Source organism: Pleuronectes platessa, chromosome 10, assembly GCF_947347685.1.
Source record: "Pleuronectes platessa chromosome 10, fPlePla1.1, whole genome shotgun sequence".
Classification (NCBI taxonomy): Eukaryota; Metazoa; Chordata; class Actinopteri; order Pleuronectiformes; family Pleuronectidae; genus Pleuronectes; species Pleuronectes platessa.
Window position 1 is genome coordinate 7,505,797 of NC_070635.1, and position 17,187 is coordinate 7,522,983.

At 42.8% G+C, this 17,187-nt stretch overlaps 1 protein-coding gene across 1 annotated transcript; it reads left to right on the top strand.

Moving 5' to 3' along the window:
- The first annotated feature begins 7,556 nt into the window (after positions 1 to 7,556).
- On the top strand, positions 7,557 to 12,587 carry LOC128449545 (ribonuclease ZC3H12A). Its single transcript, XM_053432774.1, has 5 exons — positions 7,557 to 7,969; positions 8,498 to 8,637; positions 10,142 to 10,376; positions 10,521 to 10,627; positions 10,756 to 12,587. Exons 1-5 carry the CDS (start codon positions 7,605 to 7,607, stop codon positions 11,724 to 11,726), a joined length of 1,818 nt encoding a protein of 605 aa, XP_053288749.1. The 5' UTR covers positions 7,557 to 7,604; the 3' UTR covers positions 11,727 to 12,587.
- The last annotated feature ends 4,600 nt before the right edge of the window (positions 12,588 to 17,187 follow it).

Sequence of the window (17,187 nt, forward strand, 5' to 3'; positions counted from 1 at the left end):
CAAGAAGGGGAACAAGGCTACTTGATGTCAGCACAGCCATTTGGCAGCTCGGCTCCAGAGGGCCTGCTCCCATTGGGTTCGAATCAGAAATCTAACAGCTAATGGCAACAGTCGCCCCATGGAAGCACTGCTGACAGCAAACTAATGCCCACACACACAGAGTGGAGCACATGAGCTGTCAACACCCCATCATGACCCTGTGGGTATAAACTGGCAATGAAGAAAGAAAGAGAATAGAAAGAGGAAGTAGGAACTGAAGGCTGCTTTCTGTTAAACCCACTTTACCACAAAAAGGTGAATATTCTTTTTCGGTGTTTGTCAAAATAATCAAAATGTTGAGTCACATTTCAAAGTGGAGGAGGGAAGAGGTCAGGAGAAAACAGTGTCAGATCTATAAAAGCTTTTATTTAAAGCTGTCACCTGTCGATGTGCAAGAGGAAAATTAAAATAGAAGCCAACGAGACAAACCACAGATAAAGTCAAGATGAGTGAACAGAAGATGTTTCTGTAAAACTGACCCAAATCTCCTATATGGGCTGAACTGTGTTAAGACCTGGATACTGAAATGGTTTTAGAAAATAAGACTCGGATTGTTATAATTTTGACCACTTGTGTCCTAATGCATTTATTATATTTCCTATTTTTTAAATCAGGTTTTATACTTAAATTGTCCTCTCATCATAGGTTTAGTAGAAGTTGTCTTTAGATCATGTCAGTATGAATCTTAGTTTTTTTTTGTTTCAAGTAAATTATAGAAATTGAATCACTATCCATCAATCATTTCTCAAATTTGCGATTCATTTTATAAAAGCTTGAATTGCAGGATTACACAACAAAGCTATACTGAGCTGATTTCCCTCAAACTTGGTGGGTCTGGACCAAAGAAGAATTCAAGAAGCTATTACATTTCTGTGTGGACGTGGATTAGGGGCCAGATCCAGGATTTTGGTTTTATTAGAAAAATGAATGATTTAGTTTATCAGAGCACGTCCTCTTTTCTATAGTTTCCCTCTATAAGAACTAGCTGGAGCTTGGTGCTCTACTGTGTGCTGTTCTAGCTCCCTGTGTTTTTAAAGGGGTATTGAGACTCTGCAGGGAGATTTCCCAAATGTCCAAGAAAATAAAGTTGGTGAAGTCAAACCACAAACTTTGTGATAGAAAGACTGTGTTAGAAATGCATTTGTTTTGGAAGTTTGGAAGAAGTAGGTTTGGAGTTTGGAAGAAGTAGGTATTTACCAGACCAGGTGGGTCAAAAGAAATAATACTATTGGCTGCATTGAATAAATAACTTTTCTATGTAAAGTAAACTCCACAAATAACCATGTATTTTCGTGTAGACAAATAGAATGTTACAAAAGCCTCCCCGACCAAACCCTGCAGGCTGTCACAAGATGAGCGTCGAGTAGATTGAAGAAATCGCTGAACAGCAGCGCTTCTCGAGATGAGCAGTATCTCGAGCGTTCAGCTTCTCCACCAAGCCGAACCCAGTTTGTCTTATCAGCAGACAGGTTGAACCACAACACTGAGCAGCGTCAGCAAAGAGCAGGAGCCCCGAGGGGATCAGACATCAAAGTAATCAGCCACTAAATGTAAGAACAGGGAGAAGCTGTCGCACCAGGGAACTCGTGTCGTCTTTTCTCAGAGGAAAAGGACAAATCTCTTCAATAATGTTCCAACAAACAGATTTACTCTGCGATAAACACAATTATACAACAAACGTGTGATTTTTCATGCTTAGCCTTTTTCCGGCTGTAACCTTCCACATTGATGGAGACGAGTCCAGAAACTTGGAGCTGAAGTTGAAGAACAGCAGCTCGTTCCAGACGATTCTCAGAGCAAACAGGCATCATCTTAATCCTTATGGAGCTGCAGAGTAGCACACATGGCCCCAACGAGAGACGTCATGATTCTAAAATTTGATGCAATCCTTTTTCAACGTTGCTTCACAGATTGGGGATACATGTGCGACTGAACTACGGCAAACAGGAGCGAAGCATTAGGGCAGAAACTCTTTCCCTGAGATCCAGGCAGAGATTTCATTAATCACCACAGTTGCCCCTCCTAAGTGAAGACAGAGAGCAACAGCTGGGGGAGAGGAGCTCGGCTTTAAACAGTACAGAGTGCAGGAGGTGCAGCCATCGCTTCTTGTTGTGGATTCTGACATCAGTAGTAATGAACACCTTGGAGCGTTGCCCGCCTGCCCGAGCATGAACTGCTATCACACATGATGCCGGGCATTGGAGGCAGTTATTGTTTGAGTATCTTTGTATGAGCTGGTGTCTGTGGGTCTGTGCGTGTGACCAATGCAGTGTACACTCCTCTGTGCACCTGAACGTCCTCGTGCGTTGCTGCCTTTCACTGTGCAGATGTGAGTAATATGCAGAATAACAGGAAGGCCCAAATGACCTGGTCTGACAGGAGCAATTAATCAGAACGTTGTTGGTGCTCTCGGACGAGACCGGGGCGTCACGCTGAGGTTACACCTGCAAGTGCTGGAGCTGCACTGGGATCCAGAGCACCAGCACACAGTGATCTTTAAATGATCTATGGCTCACTGGACCACATTTATTTCAAATAAAGAAGCAATTCGTTTCAGAGACTATTCATTTATCCAGTGCAAGTCCTATATTTATTCCCTTTTTGCTCTGCTTTGGTCTCCACCACCTTCTGAGGAAGGTGTCTGTATATTCAGCTGCTGAATGTGCACTGAACATAATGGAGATATATTTCTGCAGGTAGGAAAAACCTGTGGGTATTCCATGAACTGCTGTGTCTAAAAATGCTTGAAAATGAAAAGCCACAAAATAAAAGATGTAAAGCCTCAGGCTGTGACACCAACATAAAAAATTGAATAAAACTATATATTTCTGTGGGAGGGAACCTTTAGCCTTCCACAAGAATATGTCACACTTCCTCAATGTTGATTATGAATTATCATATCTTAATTTGGCAGTGGGAGTAAATAACTTTTTAAGGAGGCAAGAGAAACACATTGTTAACAGCTGGTCAGCTGGAAGGCTGGAAAATTACTCTAATTAGGACAACCCAAAAATTAGCATGCGTGATATTTGGATAATAACAAATGTAGTCAGTGTTTCTATCTCAGCAGGTATATTCACAAACAGCAGACTGGAGCCGTCGCCACATTACAATTCTGTGCTCACATCCTGCTTTGGGAATTCAGTTGTCACTAATCACAGTAAATCAAATTAAACACAGACTCAAAACCCGGGCGCTTTCCATTCTGCTGCTCTTTTGTCCAATCTTCTGTCAATGCTGGAGCCACCTAGCCGGTTTCGACTTCTTTCCTCCACTTCACACACGCTCTCACTCAAACACACACACAACACCAGGAGGTCTTTGCTTGCTGATCTATGTAGGACAAGCAGTGGGGTGTCTGAAGTAATAAATGAACAAGATGAATGTGGGGGATATGTTCATTTGAAAGCTCTTGTCACTGAGGGTTTGTCGTCTGGCTGCACAAAGGGTGGAGCCGTCCTGCCTGATTTGCTTTAGAGTCAAACCGTGGCTAAATTGGAAATCGTGAATCACTCTGACACCGTTGGCGCAAGATGGATTACTCCAGTTAAAGGCTGCCTTTTCTTTACTTTGGTCCTTTTTTTAAAGAAATCATACAAAAATTAATTTTTCTGACAGACGGCCGACCTGGGCAGTCAATGAAAGGAACAGCAGAAGGAGGCAAAGGACTGAGGCACTACAAAGCCGGTCTTATCGGCGCCGCACTATCCCGAGCGCATCCAAGAAGCTCTCTGCAGCACAATGAGCCTGGCGGAATATTTGATCAACTGTCTCAGGTTTAACAAGGCTTGCCAAACTACACCTGCTGGAGGAAAAAGATACGCCTTTGAGCAGGGCACTGCCTCCCTCAAGATGTTAAGGAAATAAGCGTTTGATGTGCACAATACCCAGTCGCCACTAATCTCATCCAATCTCCAGCACTTGGATTCTCAGTGACGTTCACATTTTGCAGGACTGAACAATGGCCGACTGGAGACCAACATTGCCTTCCAGCATGATCCATCTATAAATTACAAACCAGTACACTCAACACGCACTGCTGTCGACTACATAGAGCTTTTACAGAATGAATTCAATACTATACTACTATAAATGTCCTCATACCAATGACACAAGGGATCTTAATTCATGGTGCACTTGGAAACTCTCCCACACACACAGTGAGGCCGAGGATAACACACTTGGACAGAGGTGTAAATTCATGTGCTCCCTGTATCATTCTGTCTTTGAGTCTGAGCTGGAATATGTGTGTGCGATTGTGTGTGTGTGTGTGTGTGTGTGTGTGTGTGTGTGTGTGTGTGTGTGTGTGTTCACCCCAACTCATCGTTGCCGGCTGCAGCTCATTGCCCTGCAGTAATATCGGGCCTTGCAGACACCTGGGACCAGTGGTGTGGACCCTCAGAGGAGGCAACCGCCTGGCAACTGGCCCTGATTACTTTCTCCACTCTCTGGAACTCAACTCTGTATATGCCATTAACCAGCTCCACGCAGTGTGATCCCAACTCGACCGTGCCATTAACCCTGTACACAAAGGGTTGTTTACACACACACACACACACACACACATACGCACGACACAGAATTCTACGTCTTAACCACTAGGCCTCGACCACCAGCATCCTATGAGCAGAGCCTGTGCAGCTGGCTAACCTGAAACGAGAGTGACATCTAGTGGCCAACTTGGAGCACAACATAGAGGAGCATACAAAAATATGAGTTTAAATGTGATCTCCCTATAAATGATATTATCTTTCATACACCAACCCAGTTTGTTTCAAGATTTGGTTTCACACTCCACACTTCCATATGAATTACATTAATTATCCTAAATTAAAAATGGAACTGTTGTTTTTTTTTTCTAGATACGATAAGATAGATAAGATACGATAGGATACATTTATTGATCCCAAACACATGCACAATCACACGACATGCAGAGTAGGGAAATTTGTCTTCTGCTTTTGGCCCATCTGATGAACATCACAGGACACACAGAGCAGTGGGCAGCCATGCACAGCGCCCGGGGAGCAGATGTTGGGGGAGTTAGGTGCCTTGCTCAGGGGCACTTAGACAGTGGGGGTAGGGAGAGTGCTCTTTGGACTTTGGAACAGATCCGGATGTTGTCCTGGCAGCTATTGAGTCGTGGTCTTTCGAAGAGGACAACAACATTACAGATAATTAAAGAAATACAAATAAAATAGGTGTAAAGTATTTTTAATAGACTGAGTTATAAAAAGACCACGTTCATTTAGTGGGCAACATTAAAGAGGTTCAGGATCAATATAATTTTTAGAAGTACTCAAATCCTAAATTAGAAATCCCAGAATTTAATCAAACATAAATGTACATAAACATTTTTAACATAGAATACAAAAAACTGGATGATTTAGAGATTTATGTAATATGTAATATCCTGTTTCATTAACGCGTAAGATGAACATAATTAAAATTTCAAGAAAATTTTCATATTATTTGATACTTCATTTTTTCACACGTCAACCATAATCAGACTTAATGGAAAAACACGCAGTTGCTGAAGGGACTGTTGTTTTGCTCCCTTCTCACCAGGGGGCAGTGTTTCCCCATATAGGATTTCCTTTTTCATTTCCTTTTCCAAAATACAGATTGACATTCTCTCACATTAAGGACATAAAAAGTCACTCGAATGAAAACACACTTTACTCAAAGAAATCCCTATAACTTTGTAGTTGTCATATCATCAAATGAATGAAGGGATTAAACGGTTGACAAAGAACGAAACAAATTTAAATACATTTTACTTCCCCCATTTTACCCTCATATCATTATAACACATCCCATCACACCTTCCCACCTTTTTTGAAATTTCATTTGTCGATATGTATTGTACAGTCAATAAAGTAAATGTATATAATGTGAATTTAAATGTGGTATTATTGTTGTTCTTTATTATTTTTTGAATCACTCAATAACTTTGTGGAGAACGGTGTTAATACTAAAGTTACTTAATTATAACCTATTATACTAATGATAGTAATAATTAATATTATTAACATCATTATTATGATCATGATGATGATGATTATTAATTGTATTGTTATTATGGTTTAACATCACAGGTATTATTTTATTTATTTACCTGCCAACACATTCTGTAGATTTCTAAAAAAACAGTTAACACATAAAGCCTGTACAACTGGATAACATTGTTTTACAGTGTCTGCACATTGTAAACACACTTTGTCCCACATGCTTGACAATGTGACTGAGCCACAAGGAAGAGGAACACAACCTTATCTGACGTATGCAAATGTTTCTGACTCCGCGCGTCTCCGTGTGGAAGAGGCTTTTCAGGAGGGAGGTGCCAAGAAGTCTGAACAGTTTCAAAGCTGCTGAGCGTCCACACACGAAGAGGACTTCTCAAGGACCTCTGCTCACACGGGGACACCAGGAGACACCAGGAGACACCAGCAGGCAAGTTGTCGCTTCGCCATGTGCTGTGAGATTTGTTGCCGATTGAAGGGGAAAGGAGGCTGTAACCTGATCCCTGCTCACCTACCGGTTACAGCAGACATGTCCTACCTGTCACCTCTGTCAAGAACAGCTGTATTCTCACAGTCGGTTCGTCTGTTGAACCTTTCAAACTGTTAGAATACTGTGTGTTGCGTAAAACTGTGCGTAAAACTGGGGTTAAACTCCACAGCCTTTGTCCCTGTCTCTGTCTTTACCCGATAGACTGATCCCACTTTACAGTAAGTGAGACGAACAGGCCTCTTTTACCTTATGGTTGCTTTTGTCTCCTGGTGATCGAATCTTAAGACTAACGTACAAGAACCAACTTTGAAACTTATCTGAGGCCGTTTGTTATTATATTATTGATAACAATCATAGTTATTACGGGTTATGGAGATAGTAACAGGTAAAAAGGAAGAAATCCTATTGGGAAGAATGAAATGTATGAAAATGTTTAGAGTAAGGAAGGTTAAAGCAGCAACTACAATTTCTGGTTCCCATGATTTGTGTTTAGTTTATAAAACCTCAAGAATCCATCACAGGGCCCGAGTACACCCCAAGAGACAGTGTAAGAGGAAGATAGTTAGCTACGTTGCAGTTTGACTCAAAATGTCTAACACAGTTAGTCTGTTATTCAAATGGAGATGATTTAGTCTGTTTTGTTATTGATTAACTCTTTGTTGCTCAATTGTTTTTCCATTTCTGTGATATTTAGACTACTCTACCTTAAACATAATCCTTCAAGAGACGACTGACTTACATCACATTGTAAATTCCTGTTGAGAAAACCAAAGATACCCAATATATTGGGGAAATAAGAAAAAGATTAAATTAAAGTTAATATTAATAAGGTTGTTTCTGTTTGATGAAAGGTTCAGAAAACAAAGATTCTTACAACTTCAAAGAGTTTTCATGAATACATGCGTTTGTATGGAATAAGACGCAGAACAGAAAAAACAGAATGTGAGATATTATATTTTAGTTAATTCAACATGTATTCCTAATTAGATGTCATTCTTCTTCAGTGAGTACACGTCTTCTATGCGGCTGAAGAGAGGCCCAGATGCTTCATCATGGATCAGCTAACTCCCCACCAGAGCTCAGCTGCAGGTCTGCTGGAGCCGGACAGCGAGGAACTCCAGCTCCGGGTGGACTCCTTCAGGAAGCTGGGTTACTCCTCAGAGGAGGTCCGGTCCGCTCTGAGGAAGCTGGGGCTCAGCACAGACACCAACTCGGTGCTCGGGGAGCTGGTCAGGATCCGGACCAGCACCGCACCCGGCAGTTCTGACGGAGAGGAGAGGAGAACAGCACTAAAGGACCCTCTGCTGCCTCCCAGCTGGGCTCTTGGATCCAGAATCACGAAACAACTGGGGCACCAGAAGAATACAGAGACAGAATTGAGGCCTATTGTCATTGACGGCAGCAATGTTGCCATGAGGTAATCCTGAGAGCAAGGGTTTCCTATCCTTTATGGGACCAGTAGATCAGTAACTTAAATCATTATATGTCCTTTTCGTGGTATTTATGTTTGCTGCTTTGAACTCCCGAGCCGCTGCATATACGTGCACGTGATTTACTACATCCAGTGACCTCAAGGATTGTGAACCCAGGCACAGTAAAATACCTGCAACGTAACATGTTTAAATCTACCATGGCTAAGTGCCACGTTGTCACTCAACTCTGACCCTGAAACTCCTCTCCTCTTCGGCGGTGGTGGAAGAAGTTTTTTTATAAAAGGTGTTCACCACCCTGCCTGTGCATGTTTTTGCAGCTGCTACAATATGCAAATTCTAGAGACACACCTTGAGGTATCCACCTCACAATAGATAATCAGTGTGATACAAGAGATATGACCTGAGGGAAGTCATTGAGAAGGCTCAGGTTTTAACAGATTTTTTGACAGATCCATTTAGTTAAATTATCCGTATTCACTTTGTACTTGTTCCCTCACCTCTGTCTTTTACAGCCACGGCAACAAGGAAGTGTTCTCCTGCCGAGGCATCCAGCTGGCAGTGAACTTTTTCCTGGATAGAGGCCACAGCTCCGTCACCGTCTTTGTTCCCACTTGGCGAAGGGAGCAGCCCAGACCTGATGCCCCCATCACAGGTAATAATACAAGAATGAACGACCCAGCACACAGTTGGCAAAAAAACAACAACCCTGAAGCAATTACCATTACTAGTAGAGGAGTTTGCCACTGGTTAACTTTCTCTCTGGAGCTCTAACCCTTAGCCCTCAGAGGAAAAGAAGGAATGTCTCCTCACCTTACTGAAGAGGAGACACCAGCGTTGTGGAGTTGGGCTTGAGGCCAATGTGCATTGTTTACATTAAGTTAAATTAATCAGACATTGTTCTGCTTCAATCGAAGGAACGATCAATCGTCAAAGAACGATCGTCATTCTCATTTCATTGACTCAGAAATCGTCCGTTTATTAGAATCAGTTGTTTGGCAGTAAGAAGTAAAACCTTGTATATCAGTGTATCTGTAGGTACATGCGTATTCCTCTGTCTGTCCCCTCAGCAGTCATGTGATAACGTTTCAACGTTGTCCGAGGCTGAACTCGAGCCAGATGCATGTGGCAACACATCAAGATTACGAAAGAGAGCTGCCCAGTTCTGTTCTAGCATGAACCCATGATAGCAGCCAGTGTGGGAACCTTAGCTGATATCCTGGGGCTCTTTCCATGAGGGCACAGCATGACGGCATGAAAGTCGTGTGGCAGCAGGACACAATAAAAGGCTCTGCGTGTGTGATGTCTGAGTCACTCATGTTCCTGGGTGTATCTGACAAATCACAGATCACTATCACGTCGTTGTCACGTCATCTGCCTTCTGATGCCTTTTATTCCATCTCAATCAATCTTTTTTTTTCGACCAGTCAATCTTATCTACCCACGGAAAATGAAGAAACTGCCGGCCTTTTCAAACTGATGCATCATCACCTCGTGGCTCTCAGGATTAAGTAACCGGTGCTGGCCTGGGTGGAGTAATCCAAGGGATCTATTTCCATTCTGTGAACAAGGAAGTAAAAATCAGCCTGCAGTCATTCCAGGGAAAGCCCCATCAGGAAGTACAGCTGTGTTTTTACTCCCACACCTAGTTGACTGGTTTGCTCAGGCTGCAGATAAGTGCTGACAATCATCTACAGTAAGTGGTTGAATGAAGACAGTCAGCCTGAAACACACAAACACTTATTTACTGAGGTGGCTGAGAAAATCATGATTTTCATGTCACCTTCAGGCCTCTTGGATGGCTCCTTTCATTTAATTTTTAATTTGCAATAAGCGCTAACAATGCACATATTGTGTTTCCATTGACTCTTGCAGAAAGAGTAATATGATATAATGTACATAGAGGTTCTGATGTTGGCACAGGTGATGTAATACCTTCTTTGTGTCCTGGGATTTGATCGCTGGAGCTTTGTCGGATGATTATTCTTTATTTAATTGTGTGGTTTTTGTTGCCTGACTCGCAGTTGAGGATATTGATCAATGGTTGTCATGTTACATAACAAAGGTATTCAGCTTATATACAGCTGTGATAATAATACACCACAGTTAAATACAGTGTTAAAGGGTTATGACTCAGACAGGATTGTTTGCATTCCCAGATCAACACATCCTGATGGATCTCGAGAGACGTAAAATAGTGGTCTTCACGCCGTCGCGGCGAGTTGGGGGCAAGCGAGTGGTCTGCTATGACGACCGCTTCATCGTGAAGTTGGCGTTCGAGTCGGAGGGAGTGATCGTATCCAATGACACCTACCGTGACCTCCAAGGAGAAAGGCCTGAGTGGAAGAAATGCATCGAGGAGAGGCTCCTCATGTTCTCCTTCGTGAATGACAAGTAAGCACCGAGTGCTTCTCTGACTGAGGCTGTGAGGTCTAATGACTTCCTTTTCACAAATACGATTTAATGCAGCTGCAATGAAACGTACGGCCTCGTCTACCTGATTTCTCATTAGTACGTTTGATTTTGTTTTCCCTCCAGGTTCATGCCCCCTGATGACCCTCTGGGTCGCCGTGGCCCCAGTCTTGACAACCTGCTGAGGAAGAAGCCTCTGCCTGTGGAGACGAAGAGACTGCTCTGTCCTTATGGTGAGAGACTATCAGTACATTAATCAGGACCAGAATCCTGTAGCTGCAACGTAGATGCACAAAAATGTGGCTCCTAAGTTGAATGACCGTAAGCTTTTTTTGTTTGTGTCCATTTTTATTTTTCTCAGACAAAAAGTGCACTTATGGCATCAAGTGCAAGTTTTACCATCCGGAGCGAGCCAACGGGTCCTACCTCTCTCTGGCTGATGAGCTGAGAGAGAAAGCCCAGATCTCTTCTGCAAAAGAAGAGAAAAATGTCTCATTATCACACAGACAGCTGCAGCCGGAAACAGGACCTGCTCGTAAAGCAGCTTCTCATCCTCGAGACCCGAACACGGAGCTTGTGAGAGACGGGCAAGGCTCCTCATATCCAAGTCTAACCAGTGAAAACAAACTGTTGTACTGGGAGGATCCTATGAAGAGTTTAAACCATTTGCCCCGCTCAGGCCAGAGTCAGAAGGATTGGCCTGGTTTGCACTCTGCGCCAAATCATTACTATACCAACAACTCCCACGAGTACCTGGATTCAGGCCTCGGCTCTTTCGACAGCCAGTACTCTGATAACTTGCATTTCCACAGCAACTCCCACAGCCCCAGGTCCCAGCAGCAGAGTGGCCCCTCCTGCAGGTGCTGTTCTCACACTGGGCCCTCAGCAGCGCACCAGCAACACCACAGGAGCCTGGACTCCCATTGTCAGCCCAGCTACCCTCACATGTTCCCACCAGGTGCGCCACATCAACACAGCCTCCCCAGCCCGCTCCATTACGGCGGTGCCCCCCAACATCAGCAGAGTTACTGGTCAGATCCCTATCAGGGGCTTCCCCAAGCCAGCACATCAGGCAGTCTCCCCTCCTCCGTCCCATCGTCACACTCACACAACTCTCGCTGCTCCTACGACGGCCACGAGTATCAGTCCTGGGGCCAACAGCAGCCGTCTCCTGCCCAGTTTGACCCTCAGAGGATGGAGCTCCGCCAGAGACTGCAGGCCATCTTCAACCCCCATCAGGTGGATAAGGTCATGGAAATGTTCCCACATCTGATGAATGCAGAGAAACTGGCTGCAGAGATTCTCAGCTCGACTCAGAAAGGAACATTCTGAGTCGAGCTCAGACCTGACATGGTACTTGACCTAAACACTTTCTGGTGTTTCTTTAAATGAATGATTAAAGCTGAATGCAAATGTGTTTAGTTCTGCGAAATGAAAGGAAAATTTGCCTTAATATTTATAAAGAGTTTAGACATTCTCATTTCTTAAATATCTCAGTGAGAGCCTCCGACCTGCCTGCGGACTTTCTCCGCCTTGCCCCAAGTATAAAGTCAGCAAAGTCTCAGAAGGAGACACGTCCTCCGCAGAAATGTCAAATGTGACCCTGTAATCCATGATTTGGATAAAAAAAAAGTGCCTTTAGAGCAAAAATAGTTATGACTGAGTTTCCTTAGTTTTGATTGTTGATGCATATTGTGTCAAATGTGATTTATTTAAAGTTCTCATGCGACAGGAAATCACTGAATAAAGTATTAGTTATGCTTTTATCCGGCTGTTACTCTCCAGGACACTCTGCTGCTCAGTAATCTCTGTGAGGTGTGTATTTCCACACACTGTGACCGATCATTGTGTTGATTCAGTTAATCAAAGGTTCCAGGCTTGCATATAGCATTGACAGTAAACCGTAATCCAATAAGGAAACTGAGAAAAAGACTTTGATGCCGGTGAAAGGAATTTTTTTGGCGTGTCATCAGTCGTTTCCTGTAAGTCAGCTTCATGGAACACTCATAGAAGACAGTTGCTGCAACACGACACACATGTTTGGACTAATGTGTGATTGAGGATGTGATAAAAAAAAAAAAAAAAAATGTTCTCTTAATCACGGACTGTGAAAGTACACTGTGAGATAAACAATCATTATGTATGTATACAGGAAAAGAAGATGTCGCTGTTAATAAAAAAATGTGTCAGATATTATGTTTTCCTGTTGGAGTTACTTGTACCAGTTGTTCTAAAGTTTTTTTTTCCAGTAACAGGAACCGAGTGTCGGACTCACTCGTTCTTACATCATGACTTATTGCCTACATTTCCTCCTGAATTTCACAAGAGCACTTCTGTTTTTCTGGCTGTGATATAAACAGGATTCAATGACTTTACATGCACTATTCCGGAATTAACCAGATTAAGACAACAGTTTAAAACACACAGCATATTCAGATGACCTCAAACTGAATGGGATCATACTCAGAATAAGCAACAATCGAACCAAAACGTGTAGTATTCTGATATTAGTCACAGTATGTAGACAGGTATAAGTCTTGCACATACACACATTAACACACACACACACACACACACACACACTGACTCTGAGTTGAGTCGTTCTCTATTTGTTCAAAGCGAGAGGCCCTTCAGGCCACTACGAGAGTCATTCACACAAAAATGTTTGCACTCAACAGGATTGTAACACCTCCTGTTATCATGCCTTCAGTTTATGTTGGTTTTTCAGTTGAGCCTGAAGTGATGCCTGTTTTATTTACGTAAAGACCTGCTCAACAACTCGCTCATAAAGAACAGTTACACACTGTAACCGTAACATATCTCTGCCCAAGCTTCACACAGGGTTGAAATAATATTTATTTTTGTGATTCTTCAGAGACATGACAACACAACACTCGTGTTTTTACATTTGTACTATGATACAACAATACCTCATTACAATAATGTATCAGACCCATGACTGTGACTACTGTTCTCTACTCAGTCGGTTCTCCATGGCGCAGCTTGGCGTGACGTATTCTCGTCATTCCCAGGCCATCAGTAGTTTGTGGAATGGTACAAAGGCACCAAATCCAGGTTTACTGCAAGGGGGCAAAAAGTAAAGTCACAATGAAACTGAACAAATCAGCTATAGATAAAATAACAGAGAAAACAAACCATGACATTTGCATATTCAGCTCTGTCACTAACTGCACAGGATAGGCTCAGGTATGTCCGGGTGCAACGTTTGACAGCTTAATGCCTGCTGTCAGTCGGGTTGTGTCACAGTCAGATGTCCTGCAGTCTGATTTCTGCATATTTGACTCATGATTCAGGAATCACAGTTTGATAACAGATGGCCAGAAGTGTTGATGTAGTGTATAGATCTGGAGGGATTCAAGACTGGAACAATAGCAAAGTTCTGAAGACATTAAAAAAAAAATTCAAGCAGGGTTTGTTTATCTCAGGAAAGCGTCCGAGTGGATTCCCAGACGAGGTGTAAACGTTCGAGAAGTTGCATGCTCCTTTGATCAAACAGTGAGGAATTGAGGTCAGTCACTTACCATTCAAAGTAGCTGTGTCCCCTGTGGCTGCCGTCATGCAGCCCGTGATCAGGTGTCTGCAGCTCCACGCCAAGGTGGAGGTCTGGCTCCCCCTGCAGGTGGCCCAGGTAACGGACCGTTCCTGTGCTGACCCGCCCAGACGGCAGCATGACCCTGACCCGGTGGCCCAGCTGCAGGTCCATGGGGGAGTGGGGGACAAAAGCCCTGTGGAGCCCATAGGACGTCCTCCATGATCTCACACTGAAGGAGCAGGAAGGTTCAGTCAGTAACAAATCCCCAGCTCCTAAAATAAAGATTCCGGTGACTTGTGACCCCCGCTCTCCTCTGTGGTGTATGATTGAAGCATATGAATGATATCAATTTGATTTAGTGTCCCCCAAAAAATATCCTACATGTTGAAATGAATTCTGTTATAAATTAACCTAATGCAACTGATGCTGTCGTTTGTCTGTCATCGGCACCTCAGGGTAAATTATTGCATATTATATATTATATTTGGGCATAAAGAAAATCAGATTGCTGAGGATTTGTGTTTATTTCATGTTTTTATTATATAATTAACAGATCAAAACACACTATTCTTATATGTTTTTGAATTATATTTGATTCCTGGGAGACATCCTGTACCTGGTGACTGAGGATGAGGAGGATGCGAGTCTTGAGCTCAGCGCTGTTGATGAAGATAAGCGACTGTCTGACAAGCTGCTTCTGCAGCCGTCATTTCCTGATGACATCTCACTTCCTCTGTGTAGAAACATGTGTCTTGAGAGACCTGTCCATTAGAAAACAGCACTTTAAGTCTTTGTTCAACTTTAAATGTATGAAAAACTCTTCATTCATATTTGTGTCATTTTACTTGAGCTCTCCTCAAACACTTGTCCATTGTCCTCTGCTGACTCTGCCTGATCATCACAAGTGGCCACTCTCACCAACACACCAGCCTCAGAGTTCAGCTGAGGAGACAGAGGGGACTTATCATTAACCAAGTCATTAACACACACACACACATGTTCACAAACACACCTGACCACGCAACTCTTCCTGTTTCCTCTGCAGCTCTGAAAACCTCCTCTCCCAGGACACCCTCTCACAGGCGACCCTGGTCTTCAGGGACAGGATGTCTCTCTCAGCCTTGCTCAGTCTCTGGTTCAGGCCGGTGGTGCGGTCGGGGCTCCCTGGTATGGCTGTGATCCCTTTACTTTCAAAACCTGATAACAGGAGTCAAATGGTCAACGTGACACACGTGCACTGCATGCAGATTATTTATGAAGCAGATAATATTATTGTTTCTTTTCATGAGTTTATAATCATATCATAAAAGTTCTCTATAAATCCATAAAAGAAGTTCAGTTATTATTGTTAATCTTATTTTTCTTATTGTTCTTATTGTTCTTCTTATTCATATTCTTATCAGCTACTGTGAATAAAATTTGTTGTAATCAAAAGTTAAAATTGTATTCATTATGTTTTATCGCTGACTCTTACCCACAAGTTGTTTCATCTGTCGTCTCGTCTCCTCTGTAACGGGTTGTTCCCTTGGCAAGAATTTGACTGCATTATATGGGCAAATCTGCAAAATTAAATAACTATAAATAAATAACAACCCCATCTAGACTTATGCAACGATACAAATGACTCATGCACTCACCCACAGGAACCTGCAGGTGCACAGTATCCCTTTAAATGTCCATGTAAACACAGTACGCAGGATATAAGCCGTCATGTTGGAGCATTTTCCGACTGGAGAACCAATGATATGAACGTTCCTGGGGTGAAATAATATTCCATCTCTACATTGACGTGTACTCATGACTGTGGTTTTACTACACTGGGGTCTATTGAGTCCAGAGGATCAGGTGAAGGCTGCTAAAGAAAGTAACTCCTGTGGGCGGATGCTGCAAACTCACACAAACACAAAACACAGACAGTGACAGCGCTGGACACTGACCTTGGCCAGAAGCTCACCTGTGGACTGGGAGGAAACCGTCCCATGTGAGGTCATATGAAAGTAGTGGCTCCCATTTCTGCTCAATGGGCCTCAATGCGTGTAGTCCTGCTAATGTGTCGCGCACTCAGAGCTCAGAGGCCTGTTGCTACGTATCAGGTCTGTGTGAACACTGCTGCTGACGACTGCTGGGAAGGTAAATCTTCTCTAATCTTCTTAGTCATGCAGTCACAGAGTGGAGTTGGATCCAGGCTGCCTAATTTGGTCTGCTGAGCCTCAGCTGTAAACAATACGAGTCCACATGTTATCCTGTTGGAATCAGTCTGCCTTCTGGTAAAGTGAATCGGAAGAACTGAGGGAGAATTTACCTCACGTAAGGCCAAACAGACTCCCACAAAGACTACATTTATTTTGAAAGGGAGCCATGATTACAAGTTTAAAGTGACACTTTCTGACAATTTAATTCACAATGTGACAATATCACATTTCATTGAGCACTTGATCTACTTGGCCAAGACCCAGAGATGTGGAAGTTTCTTGGATGAGCGGTTGTCGATAAGACAGAGAGAGATTTCTCCATTTATAAGCCATCTTATCAAGTTTTCCTCAAGGGGATGCAAATCTGTATTTTCCATGACGTGGACATCATCAGAAAGCTCAAAGCAACTAAAACAAAACTAAAAATTCCATTCCTACTGTTTATACAATTTATAATACAATTAAAGTGTGAGATTATGTCCCAGAATTAGATGAACAAAACAAAAACACATTTAAAACAAATGAAATGGCCAACAAAGTCTACACAAAGTTCTGCATACGTCGAACAAACTTGCTCGACTTGGTTTGTCTGATTTCCTCTCCAGAGATCAGTGCTCCTTGCTCTTCAGTGGAGGGTGCTGTTCACCAACAGTGTTAGAAAGATGTTGTTTGTCAGAAACAAAACTCTGCATCATCTCCCTGTTAGGAAATCAAGGGGGCAGTATTTTTTCCCAGTTGATTATTCACACTACACAGAGTTTTTGGTTTCACAGTAAAAACTGGGCGTTCAAATGAAACGTGAGCTCACAGTTTCCATCTGTGTGGTGTGAATTTAATCCAAACACCTTCTTTGTTGCTTTGTTGCTTCTACGAAAGTAAGAAAAACACTCATCCAGGGTCACGTCCTTACACAAGCACACGCATCGTACACACGTGTAAACAAACAGGGAAGCTAGATTCACCCCGTTTCATCAGCTATGGGATGTATTTTTTATATTGAAATGGAAGTATATCGGGACTTTGGGAAATTATCAGCAAAATAAACAAA